The 12,460-nt window shown below is 47.5% G+C and overlaps 1 protein-coding gene across 1 annotated transcript in view; it reads right to left on the bottom strand.

The window, feature by feature from the left end:
• Positions 1-10,615, bottom strand: part of CHCHD6 (coiled-coil-helix-coiled-coil-helix domain containing 6) — a 205,261-nt gene extending 194,646 nt beyond the window's left edge. The window contains exon 1 of the mRNA XM_084246432.1: positions 10,492-10,615. Within this exon, the coding sequence (XP_084102558.1) occupies positions 10,492-10,578 (87 nt within the window). The 5' untranslated portion in view covers positions 10,579-10,615. The remainder of the gene's footprint in view (positions 1-10,491) is intronic.
• Between the last annotated feature and the right edge of the window lie 1,845 nt (positions 10,616-12,460).

Genomic DNA, 12,460 nt, shown 5'->3' with positions numbered 1-12,460 from the left:
GATTAGACTCGCAGAGATGAAACAACTCCCGAGATCACAAAAGTCATAATCCTGGGGCCAAGACTCGGATGCAAACCTGGGCACTGAACAGTGATACACAAGCGAAGACAGCAATTTGGAGCCCTTCTGAGGTCAGGTGACTGTTAACAGTGCTCATTGAAGGGTGACTCAAGAAAAACAAAGACACTAACCACTTGCAAGCCACATTTCCCCTCATTTATAATGGTGCTTTATGGAGCGTCGGGGTAGGAGATGGGAGGGGTACTCCTATATCAGGCAGCCCACTTAAAGTAGCAGAACGGCGCTATGAAAATTAGCAGTTTTTTGGGGCTTTAAATTGTTACTCATCTAGGCACATTCAAGAAGTGGCAATGTGGAAAGGCAGCTTCAAAGCATTGTAGTTGGCATTTGTGACTGATTTGCTGTTAACCAAATGAATTACTAGCATGAGCTCACTCGCAGGCAGGAGGCGGCAGGTAGAGCTGGAGAAGGGGTGGAGCGGAGATGCAGGTGACCTGGTGAGTGAGCAGCGATCCACAGCCACGGCCGCCCCCACACCACCCCCTGTGCACCATTTTCTGAGAGAAAACACAGAGACCTGCTCTCGCCCAGCTGGGCTCACAGTTCATCTAGTGAGGCTAAGCGGGGGGCAGTTTCTAGAAGAATGAGCTTGCGGGGAGTCTGTGTCAGTCAGTGGCTCCTGGTGCCTGGACACCCCAATCCCAGTAGAGGGGCAGCCCAATCCTGATTCTAAAAAGAGCCCTCTCCTTGCCGAAGGCTGTTGCCGTGGAGATTCTGCTCACGAGTCCTTCAGTTTTCTAGGAGCTGAAATTAGATCCACCGGCTGCCATCCCAGATTCAAACCCCAGACTGTCAGAACAAGAGGCTCTACAGACCCCCACCCCCAGCGTGACAAACACAAATGTCCACAAAGGTCAGGCAGGTGACAAAAGTGAGTGAAAGGGGCCTGCGAAGGGAGAAGCAGCATAAGCCCACATGGTGCCAACACCCCCCCCCCAAGAGGGCAGCCACCTCATAACTCTGGCAAAGAGTCGCCACTGGGCATGTGGACCAGACTTTCAACTATTGTGCCAAAAAAAAGTTAAAAATTGAACGCAAGAAAAACCTCGAATTTTTAAATGTTGGCAATTAAGTCAAATCAATTATTATATTAGCATTTCTGGACTGTGGTTCAAGTCAAGAAAATTTGAGCCTGTGGCTTAAAATTCTGTCGTACCAGCATTTTGCTGATTTGGGCCGGCCTCTGGGCCAAGTGATGGGGACAGAGATGACAGACGAGGCTCCTGCCAGGGGGCAGCACTGAGAGAGGAAGAGGTGTCCTGAGCACAGCAGGACGCACTGGGAGGCAAGAGGAGGCTGCAGGCCAGGAGGTGACCCCCAGGTGGAGGAGTGACGTCACAGATGGCTCCTTCAGAAGAGAACACCTGAATTGGTCCTGAGGACGAAAAGAAACATAGCGAGCCAAAACAGGGAGGGCACAAACTACAGGCAGAGAGCGGAATCACGCACAGAAGCCAAAAGCCAAAACGGCATCCAGGACAGCCAGGAGCACAGAGAAAGCAGCCCCAGCACAGGAAGGCCTCGTGAGCCAGGCCCAGAAACCTGCCTGTAACCCACCAGAAGCAAAGTAGGGAAGGGTGAGAAAAAGGAAGTGGCACAATGAGCTTTAACTCTGGACAATCACCAAGACAAGACGCTGGTAACAGCTGCTTCTGAGAGCAGGATTCAGGCAACACGGAGGAAGAGGTACTTTTTCCTACGGTTTAGATTTTATTACCATCAGCCTGAAACCTGTTCATAAGTAAAATTTACCTTTAAAAAAAAATTTACCCTGCTCGCACCTGGAATTAAAGATTTGTGGGCAGCAAGCTTACAGGGAGAAAGAACCATTTGTCAGATGGTTAAGGGAAGATGGAATGGGCCTGAACTGGGAAGGAGAGTGCTGCAGTAAATAAAGAGAACATGCAAGGAAAACTCAAGCTCTGCCATTAAATGTAGAGAAGGGAATATGGGACCCAGCTTGGACAAGGGGCTGGAGGGGTAGCACACAGGAAACCAGGGTGATCCGCAGGAGTGGCAAGCGCCGCTGGACCTAGCAACCACATGTGCCCACCAGGCCAGCAAGGGGCTGTGGCAGCCGTGGTCGGGACGGCCCTTGTGTAGTGGCAGGAAGAGCACAGAGCAGGGTTTTTATGATTCGAGCAGGCCAGGTGAAGGAGTGTCCTCAGTGGCTTTTTCAGGCTTTATTGGGATTTACCAGGTACACGGCAGGCAGGGAGCAGGGGGGCCTCCCAGCCCGGGGCGAGTCCTCAGTCTTTCTGGGCTCTCCAGCCTTCTCGTGGCCTCCGCTTCTTTCACTCGGCTCTTCTCCTGGCATCTCTGTGACGCCGCCCTTATACGGCCAGTCTCTCAGCCCAGGTGTATCTACTTACATAGGCCCACACCCTACTCCAGGTGCCCGCCATAAGGCATGCATTCAGGAACACAGGGTTCCATCATCAATCCTAATGGTGGGAGGGCAGCAAAGCCTGACACTTTTTTTACCTTACCCTACACCTGGGCTAGATACTTAGCATTCAGAACTCATGAGCTCATGAATGAGGATGCAAGAGAATGGCCAGGGACAGCACAGGAGGGAAAGAGGCTGGCGCCTAGGGCATGTGCTGAAGCCTCCATCAGCCACGGAGAGACAGCAGACACGGCAGGTTCAATGCCAGAGACCAATGCTGCTGCACAAGAGTGCGGGGACTTCCCTCTCCTAGCAGGGACAGCAGCACTGAAAATCTAGAAGGAACCAGGGTAGCTTCTTTACTTCCCAAATGAGACAACTGCCCCAAGATGAGCTTAGTAATAGCTAGATAATTAATAACTATCCTTATAGTTAGATTACTTTATAAACTTATCTTTTACATAGAAAGTTATTCAACACTGTATTACAAATGGAATTTCAATTTATATGAGGATTATATTCTAGAGTCACTAAGTCACTAAAGGTGAAAATGACCTTAATCTTACACTGTTTACATTTTGTTACTGGTTACCTTATAGCACTATTAAGAGAAAATGTAAAGGATATTCAAATAAACCCTAAAAGCTGCTAAGTCTGCCCCTAGAGTCGAGTGCAGGGGTAATGTTGCAGGCTACAAATTAAAGCCCTTTGTGACCTGGCACAGTGAGAACCCCAAGCTTCAGGCATACGGACAAGCACACACGCCAGTCACCACAGGAGCAGAAGGAAGTCATGGATGACCAGACTCCTCCTTCCTGGATGCCCTCCTGAACTGCTATGCCAGTGAGATGGAGTAGTGTTTGGAGACAAACATACCTTCCAAGATTTGTTGATGATGCTCCCCTACAAGGACAAAATTGCCTACCAACATCCTTCTCAGACACATGCCCAGCATCAAGGACACGTGTCTGTAGAGATTCAATACCCATCCCACCACACTACGTTTCTTTACAGAAGTTAACAAACTGGTATTAAAATGTGTGTGGCAGCACAAAGAACTCATAATGGCCAAAACAATCTTCAAAAAAAAAAAAGAATAAAATTGGAGGTCTTATATTTCCCAATTTTTAAACTTACTACACAGTACAATAATCATGATAGTGTGGTACTGGCATAAAGACCGACATACAGCAATAGGTATCAGTGGAAACTTCGACAGAATTAAGAGTCCAAAAATACACCTTATGATTCTGGTCAACTGACATTCACAAAGGCCCCAAGGCAATCTGATTGGAACAGGATAGTCTTTGCAATAACTACAGTTTGAAAAATTGAGATATTTCATGCAAAACAGATGGAGTTAGAGCAGGGTTCAGCAAACTCTAGTGCTTAAGCCATGTTTAAACTGAGTTGATTTTGTAAATAAAGTTTCATTGGAATATGAAAATTAACATACAGAAACCCTATTTAAATGAGATCTCAGAAACACAAGATGAGCAAACTCAAGCCCAACAATTCTCGCCTCTCGGATGGGAAGTGATATCGCTTCCCACCCCCGTAGAAGGAAGGGGGTTACTACAGCTCAGCCAATGAGAGAATAAACGAACAAATGAAAACCCACCACACGTCAAATTTGCAGCTCTCCCCAGTGGCCTCCTGGGTAGTCACAATTCCTCTAAAACCTATATAAGCTGGTTTGAGATTTTGTTCTGAAAAGGGGTACTCCTGTCTCACCATGAGATTGCACTCTTCAAATGGCCTTTTTGTTGCTGTTTCTAAATAAACCCATTTTGTTGGTAAAATAACTGGTTGTTTTTTATTTGAGGTCAACAAGAATATAGCCAACTTCATTCGCTTGCACATGGCCCCTGGCAGCTTTCACCCACAATGGCAGAGCCGATCACGTATCTCTGGCCAGCAAAGCCTGAATGTACTAGCTGGTGACTAACAGAAAAACTTTGCCAACCCCTTATTTAGACCTTACTTCACAATATACACAACCATTAACTCAAAAGGGATAATAAGCCTAAATACATAAGTCAAAACTATAAAATTCTCAGAAGAAAACTTAAGAGAAATTTTCAATAACATTGATCAAAGTAAAGATATCTAAGATACAACACCTAAATCACAATCAATAAAAGAACGAAGACATTGATACACTAATCACCCAAGTTAAAAAAGTTTACATTTCAAAAACACCATTAAAAAATGAAAAGAGAAGCCACATATTGGGAGAAAAGCATCTGTAAATCATAGTATGATAAAGAACTTGTATCCAGCAGACAGAAATCTTATAACTCAAAATAAAAAGACAAACAACCCAATTAAAAAATGGGCAAAATACATGAATAAACATTTCACCAAAGAAAAGACATAGATGACACATAAGCACATGAGATGTTCAACATGTTTAGGGAAATATTATTAGGGAACTTGACAATTCAGACCATAATCAAGTGCCATGTCACACCCACTAGACTTACTACAACACAAAAGTCAGACAATAATAAGTGTTGGTAAGGATAAGGAGAAACTGGAACCCTTATTCAGCACTGGTGGAAATGTAAAATAATGCAGCCACTTTAGCTATCAGTTTGACAGCTTCTTAAGAAGTTAAATCTAACAATTCACCAAATTCATAAACAAGATGATGCAGCAATCTTGCTCTGAGGAATCTATCCAGGAGAAGTGAAAACACATCCACAAAAAAAAAGCTTGCACAGAAAGGTTCACGGCAGCATTATTCATAATAGTCAAGTACTGGAAACAATTAAAATGTCCATCATCTGGTGACTGGTTAGGCAAGGTGCAGTACATATCCACACAATGAGATACTATTCTACACTAAAAAGGGGCAAGCCATTGATACATGCGACAACATCAATGGCCCAACGCCAAAAAGATTATGCCAGGATGAAAGATGTCTGAGTCCATTTATACAAACTGTCTAGGGAAATATTAAAATGTCCAGGACAAGGGCCTCCCTGGTGGCGCAAGGGATTGAGATGTGGCCTATGAGGCTGTCCGCAGCCACTGCAGCCCGGAGTTCGATCCCCGGCCAGGGAGCTACCCACATGGTGCAGCAGACCTCTCCTGACTCGCCTGCTGCTCCCCTCAGCAGTGTATTTCAGTACATCTGCCTGTTCTGTTCCCCACTCTGTCTCTGGTGGATCCTCTCACCCCCGCAACCCCACCACCACCCGCCACCGCACCTCTGGCTTATACCCCAGTTTTTGTATGCATAAATAAACAAAACCTTTAAATAAATAAATAAAATGTCCAGGACAAATGCAGAGGCCACTTGGGTGGGGCAAGGCAGTTGGGAGTGACTACCAGTTGGGAGTGACTGCCAGTGTCTTCTTAGGTCTCATAAATGTTTTCTGATTGTGATGACAGCTGCCCGACTGCCAATTTGCTCAAAATTATGGAAGTGGGAGTTTTACAATATGAAAATATAGCTCAATAAACCTGCTTCTTAAAAGAGAAAACTCAGGATCATCAAACAACATCTTTCCAAAACTCCATAGCTGATGAGAGAACTACAATGTCTCGAGTGATGGTTAAGGGCCCTGTCTGGAGTTCAAGGTCCATGACCTGTCTGGCCTCATCACCTGGCCAGCCTTCTCCAACATCCTCACCCCTCACCACCTAGGCTACAGTTAGCAACCCAAGCTTGCAGATCTACCCAGGTTCCTTCACCTTGAACCTGTTTCTTCACCTCAGAGATGGCAGTGACATCTCTTAAAGTCAGCAGAGGGAATATCTGAGACAAAGCTCCCAAAACACTCAGCATAGAATAAAACTGTGCAATCCCCTCCAGCTTGGCTCTGGCACATCATCAGTGTCACCTTCTCAGGGGCATTAGCTGATAGTGCCTTCTCAAGCAGGCAACCCGATTACTCTCTCAACGCTTTTTATTCTTTGCATAGCACTTGTAGTTCCTTTGTTCTTTTGTCTCCCTTTTCTGTCTTTCTTTTGGTCTGTTGCCCCTACTGGGCTGGTCTCCAAGGGGGTAGGGAGTTGGCGCTTTGTCCCTGATTGTCTCTGCAAGGCCAGGCCTGGTGCCTGGCAGGTAACACATGCACAGTACGCATTTGCTGAGGTGACGGATAAATGGTAGCTCTGGGGCAGTGCTTGGCACAGGGCTTCTCTGGCACTGGCCTGTTTGGGAACTGTTTCCTGTGTGTCTTATTACATGCTCCTTGGTCTTCCTCTCAGGCCAGAAGTCCAACTCATATCACAGGAGCGCTGTTGGACAGTAAAGGTGAGGTACAGGATATAATGAGCCTGGGGACTTGGCTGAAGCAGCAGATTCAGGAAAGAACAGTGGGGGGCCTGGCAGTTGGAAGGAGAAGGGTTGGGAACAGGGAGGAATCTGGATGTTGACAGGCAGCTTCAGCTGTATTATCAAAGATGGCTGCTCACATGGGGCAGAGAAGAGAAAAGCAGACATACATAGGACATTACTGCCTTCTCTTATTGAGGATGAGGTTAACACACTGGTTGAAATGAAATCTTTATGTATTTTACACATGCTTGCTCTGAAAACTGGTGCTGAATATAATTGCAACATTTTGCATTAATTAAATTTCTTTTACCTTCCATGGAATTAGGGCTTGAACTTGATATGTAAATTTATGTAAATAAGAATGCAAACTAGCAAGGCCCTGGCATTTAATTTTAAGGGAACTGGAGGACTTTCCAAGACCAGGCCCAGGGGATTAAATGCAAAGGTCTTTAAGAATATTTAACTTTCTCTGAAGGAGCTGGTGCAAATATTCTTTTTTGGCATCTACCTTCTATTAAATTACCTCCTCATTTGGTTACCCAAATGATCTTTTTCAACTGATTTTTTATTTGTCTGCCTAAAGATAAAGTGGACTTCTTAATCCTCAAACTGTAAGTGTAGCCTGGTTCGCTGAAGGTGTTAGGATCCCCAACTGAGGGGCATCAGCCTGGGTTACACCATGACAGCCAGGTTTGATGGCTGACCCTGACACAGCAGGGATGGGTTTTAGGAAAAAAGAGAGAAAACATAGCAGTTTTGAAGATGTGCGGGTCAGGTTTAAATCTGACTCCACCAAGCCTCCTGCACTACATACCTGGCGTAAGATAGCGCAGAGCAGCTTGGATGCTCTACCAGCATTTTGGTTCTGAATCCTGACCTGGTTTTGAAAAACTAGGTTTGAGCTCCCAAAGGCACCAATCGAGTCTTAGAAACAGAGAGTTTGGAAAATGGACTGATCAGGTCTGAAAGGCTTCAGCCAACTTGGGAAGGCTTCAGGGAGAGACTCCTGGACTCTCATCTGGGAACATCTTTGCTCTAGCTTCAATCATCAGCAGTGCAGCTGGTCTTGTCCAGCACTCTAAAGAGCTGCAGCACTGGTGCCACCTGAGAGCTGTCCAGTTTGTCATCAGGCACTGCCCAGCCCTGCTTCAGATTGTCGCCATGATCCTGCAGTGCTGCCTCAGCAGCCCCACCTTTGACCACCTCCAGCTGCCACAGAAGAGTTGGATCCTGGTCCACCACTCACCAGTGTGCCGCCAGTTCCAGGCTCTCATCAGAGACAATGTATTTTGCTTTTGGTGTGCTTTCAGTGAGCAGCTTTTGGTGTGGAAACTACTGGACACTGCGGACATTACTATCTGGACTAGGTCAGCCAGCAATTTATGGCCTTTGCTACCCTTATCTCAGTCACCCCTTTGTAAATAAACCCTGTTGCTGCACCCTGAGCACGCAGATGAGAACTCGCTGTGACCTCTCCCCCCCACCTTGGCACTGTTTTTAAAAAACTGCTAGCAAGAAAAAAAGTCCTACAACAAAACACTTCCCTGCCCTCCGCCTTTCTCTGATCTCCCTCTTTCACACTAGGCACCAAGCAGAAAGGAAAGAACGAGGGAGGGAGGGAGAGAGGAGGGAAGCACAGGCAAGTCTTCATAGCAGGGACCATGCATCTCACTATGTGCCTCCTGACAAGTCACTAATTTGCTCTAGTAAGTCTGCCCAGCAATCAGTCACCAAGGCCCGCTCTAATTTTGACAACCTCTGGTGGATGAGGGGTGGAGGGAAGGGACGCGGCACCAGTACCATGAGGACAGGCAGAGGCTTTGTCACAAATTCCCCTGCTGCCTTGGTATCACTTGCAGGAAGGAAGCTGGGAGTAGTGAGAAAAGGCTGTTTTTTGCACCCCAAAAAATCTAGATTACAGTCTTAGAAGTTATTCAGGTAACAGCTTGGACAAAATACTTTAACCTTTCTAGGCCTGATTTTCCATCTTTACGAGAATTTTTATTTCGTGAGTAAAATACAATAAAGTAAAATGTACCCATCTGACAAAATAGCAAAAAAAAAAAAAAGATATTCTTCTCTTAATTTTGGGGAAGTCACTAAAGCAGAAGACCAAGAAGGAGAGCACCCAAACAGAGCCAAAGAGAGCTTTCTAAGTCTCTTTTCAGGCTCCTGCCTCTCAACCGTCCAACACAAGCTCTCTCCCCCCATTTGGTCATTGCCACAGGCCGATCAAGACTATATAAACTGCTGGCAAACACCAAATGCACCAGTACTATAGGCTAAGAAGAGAGTCCCCCACAAAACACTAGTTTTTCTAAACACTTCCCACACACATCTTCATCTCATCTTAAAACAACACCATGGATTACCACACCCTTTCCCCATTTTGAAAAAAAATATGTGGTGACTGCTACTCAAAAGATAAGGTATTCACCCCGACGGGTGCTTTTTCGAGCCACCGCCCTAATCAATCCACCTACACCCAGCTGTGTAAATTTGGGCCCATTCAAACTTGATCCCTATTTCACCAAGTTCATTTAATCATTCAACAATTATTTAGGAAGCACCCACTCTCTGCCAGGCACAGGTGTAGAAGCAAGTGTGGCATCCAAAGAATCTGCCAATCCCAGCTTGCCCACCTGTCTGTCACCGAGATGACCTTAGCTAAGTGACTTCATCACTGAGTGCCTCGGTTGTACTTACTCTATAAAATGGGCTAATAAACCCTCTCTCATAGGGCTGTCGAAAATGAGAAGATACCTACAAAGGGTTTAGCACAATGCATGGCCTCTACTAAGCATTCAAGTGCAAGCAACTTGTAATATTCTTTTTGATTCTGGGACTAGAATCTCAAACCAGACAAAGGCCTTCGTGGGAAACACAATCCACAAGTAAAATATCAATATTTTCAAACTGTGATGAGTGCTATGAAAAACACTGTGTGGCTGGGGGTGAGAAGCTACTTTAGAGTGAGCGGTGGTAAGGGAGGGTTTCTCAGATGATGTTCACACCATGTAACAAGAAATGTGAAGAAAGAGACAGATAGAAGCAGGGGAGATAAAATGGCAAATGCAGGGGTCCATCCTGTGCTTGGACAACGTGGCCATCTTGCAGGACTGGGGGGGCTGAACTAGTGAACAGATGGACAGGGAGGGTGAGGAAACAGGCCTGAGATGTGGCGGTCCAGCTTTGTAAAACAAGGTAAGGAGGCGCCTCTTCATCTTAAACTCACTAGGCGTCCCCAGAAAGGGTTTTAAGCCAGGGGAGGTGTAAGATCTGATTTACAATTCTTGAAGTTCCCCTTAGGCTGCGATGTGAAGAGACTTGGGGGGAAGGGGTCACAGAGTGGAAGGGGGGACGGGTTAAGAGGCTGTTGCAGTTGTCAGAACAGGAAACATCTCCTGTCCACACAACACGACGAGCCCAGCTGGAGGGACGGGGACAAACTCGGGTCAGGGACCACTGAGTCCACCCGGGTTGGAAGAGGCGCCCCTCCTGTCCGGTTCGCCACTGCTCCCCTGAAGTCAGGGAGGTGGTGAAGGGACCCCGGGCATCTCCCGGGACTCAGCCCCCGTCTCACACCGAGGAGGGCGTTAGGAGGGCTCGAAGAGCGGGTCCCGAACCTCCCCTCAGGCCGGCCCGCGGCCTCCGCGCCCTCGGGCGCCCTCCACGCCCGCCCCGGCCCAGGCCGTGCTCGATCGGTCGCGCCCGCCGGCGGCCCGCTCACCCGGATGCCCTGCAGCACCCGGACCCGCTCCTCCTCGTCCATTCCGAAGGACACCCTGCGACCCTCGCTGCTTTCGCTGCTCCCCATGGCAGGAGGCGGGCGGACAGGCGGCCACGCGACCCGGCTCCAGAGCAACCAGGCAGACGCCCAGCCCTTCCCGGGACTCGAGCTGCCGCCGCACGGGTCAACAAAACCACATCCTATTGGTCGAAGCCACAGGATCAGCCAATCATGTGGCGTGTGGGAGTGCGGGGCATTGTGGGGGTTGTAGTTTCGCGGACGCGGGGCGGTGCTGTAACCGGAGAGCGGGAAGGCGTGGTGCCTGGCCGGGAGGGTGTCAGGTGCGTCTGACTGAAACTGACGGTGAGAGCTGGGGAGGCCTGCAGTGGGGCAGGGAAGAGATGCTCAGTGCTCACTTGGGAAAGATCACCTTTGAAGCAGCCCAGGGTGATGTCCTGAGATCCCGAGACCACCTTGGAGCTAGAGTTGACCACGTGGAGGTGAACTTCGCCTTTAGGTGCCCGATGGTTCGTCGCTTCGTTCATTCAACAAACTGGTACTGAAGTTCTGGTGAAGGAAACAAATGGAAAAACAAGCCAGCAAGTAAATAAACATATTAGCCACTGTGATAAGTGAATAAACTGAAAAGCACACCACATGAGACTATGAGAAAAACGAATAGAAGAAGGGCGTCCCTTCATCTGAGAGACCAGAGCAACCTCCTAGAGGAAGAAGCATTTTAATTGAGTCCTGAGGATGAATGGGACTTAGCCAGGATAAGGTGGGAGGAGAACTTTGCTGGATAGCCAACCAGGGCAAACTTCCCGAGGCAGGAAAGCTCACCACCTTCATGCCAGAGAAGGTGAGGGAGAGAGGACAGAACAACAGAAGCTGGAAGGTCAGAGGAGTTAGGAGGGGCCCAGACCATGTAGCATTTTGTAGGCCTGGGAAAGAGTTTTATTCTGTTTTGAAAGGACAATGAGCATTTACGGGACATTTCCCAAGGGAGCATATGTTCCACGTGTGGCAGGTAGTGTGCCAAGCATTGTGTTTGTGATGCTTCTTACACAGGATACCATGTGTGTGGAGAAACGCATGTGATTGTTACGCATAGCCATAGCAACCTTGCGTGATGATCCTTTCCTTCATCGGAGTTGCTGAATGGCTTTGATTTGCCTAGTGGACTTGGAGCTGAGTTTGCATCTGGAACTGGGAAACACTAGATTGCTGCCTGAAATAGGGAGAAGCATTGGGAGCTCCTTTTGGCAGCTGGAAAGGATGGAGTGGGAGAATAAATAAGAGAGACTAGTGAGACACCCTGCGAGAGAACAGATCTGGTAAAGGTCCCAGAAGTGGGGTGGCTAGAGTACTTTTATGCACAAAATATCTGCTAGTTTCACTCAAAATACACTGGGTCCTTGAACAACACCAGGGGTTACATGCTACAACCCCCACTTGGAAAATCTGTCTATAACTTACAGTCTGCCCTCAGTATCAGTGGGTTCTACATTCACACAATCAACCAACATCCACGGCTAGTTGAATTTGTGATTATCAAATCCACGGATAAAAAAAGAAGTCCACATAGAAGTGGACCCACATAGCTCAAACCTGGACTCTTCAAGGGTCTACTATACTGTACTTTGATTTGGAAATCCCCCTCCATCTCTCTCTCTTCCCTATAAACAGAACCTGAGTAGGGGTTCCAGTGCAAGTACTTTATTGGGGTTAGGGGTGCCTCAGGAGAAAGGAATTGAGGAAGCAGAACAAGGCAAGGGGGAAAATTAAGTGAAGCTTCAGTCGGAGCTGGAGGCTGACTTCAGCCTGATTCCTCTAGAACATAAATTACCTCCAGAATTAGTCTCGCTGTGAGGCAAGGGGACCAGCTTTCTGTCCCCCATGCCAGTCAGTCATTGGTAGCCCCAAGACCATTCCTCAATGAGGAGTTATCCACAGCCCACAGTAGCTG

The sequence above is a fragment of the Talpa europaea genome (assembly GCF_964194135.1).
Source record: "Talpa europaea genome assembly, chromosome: 11".
Lineage (NCBI taxonomy): Eukaryota > Metazoa > Chordata > Mammalia > Eulipotyphla > Talpidae > Talpa > Talpa europaea.
Note: the sequence above shows the minus strand (reverse complement) of the source record. Positions and strands in the feature narration are given on the sequence as shown.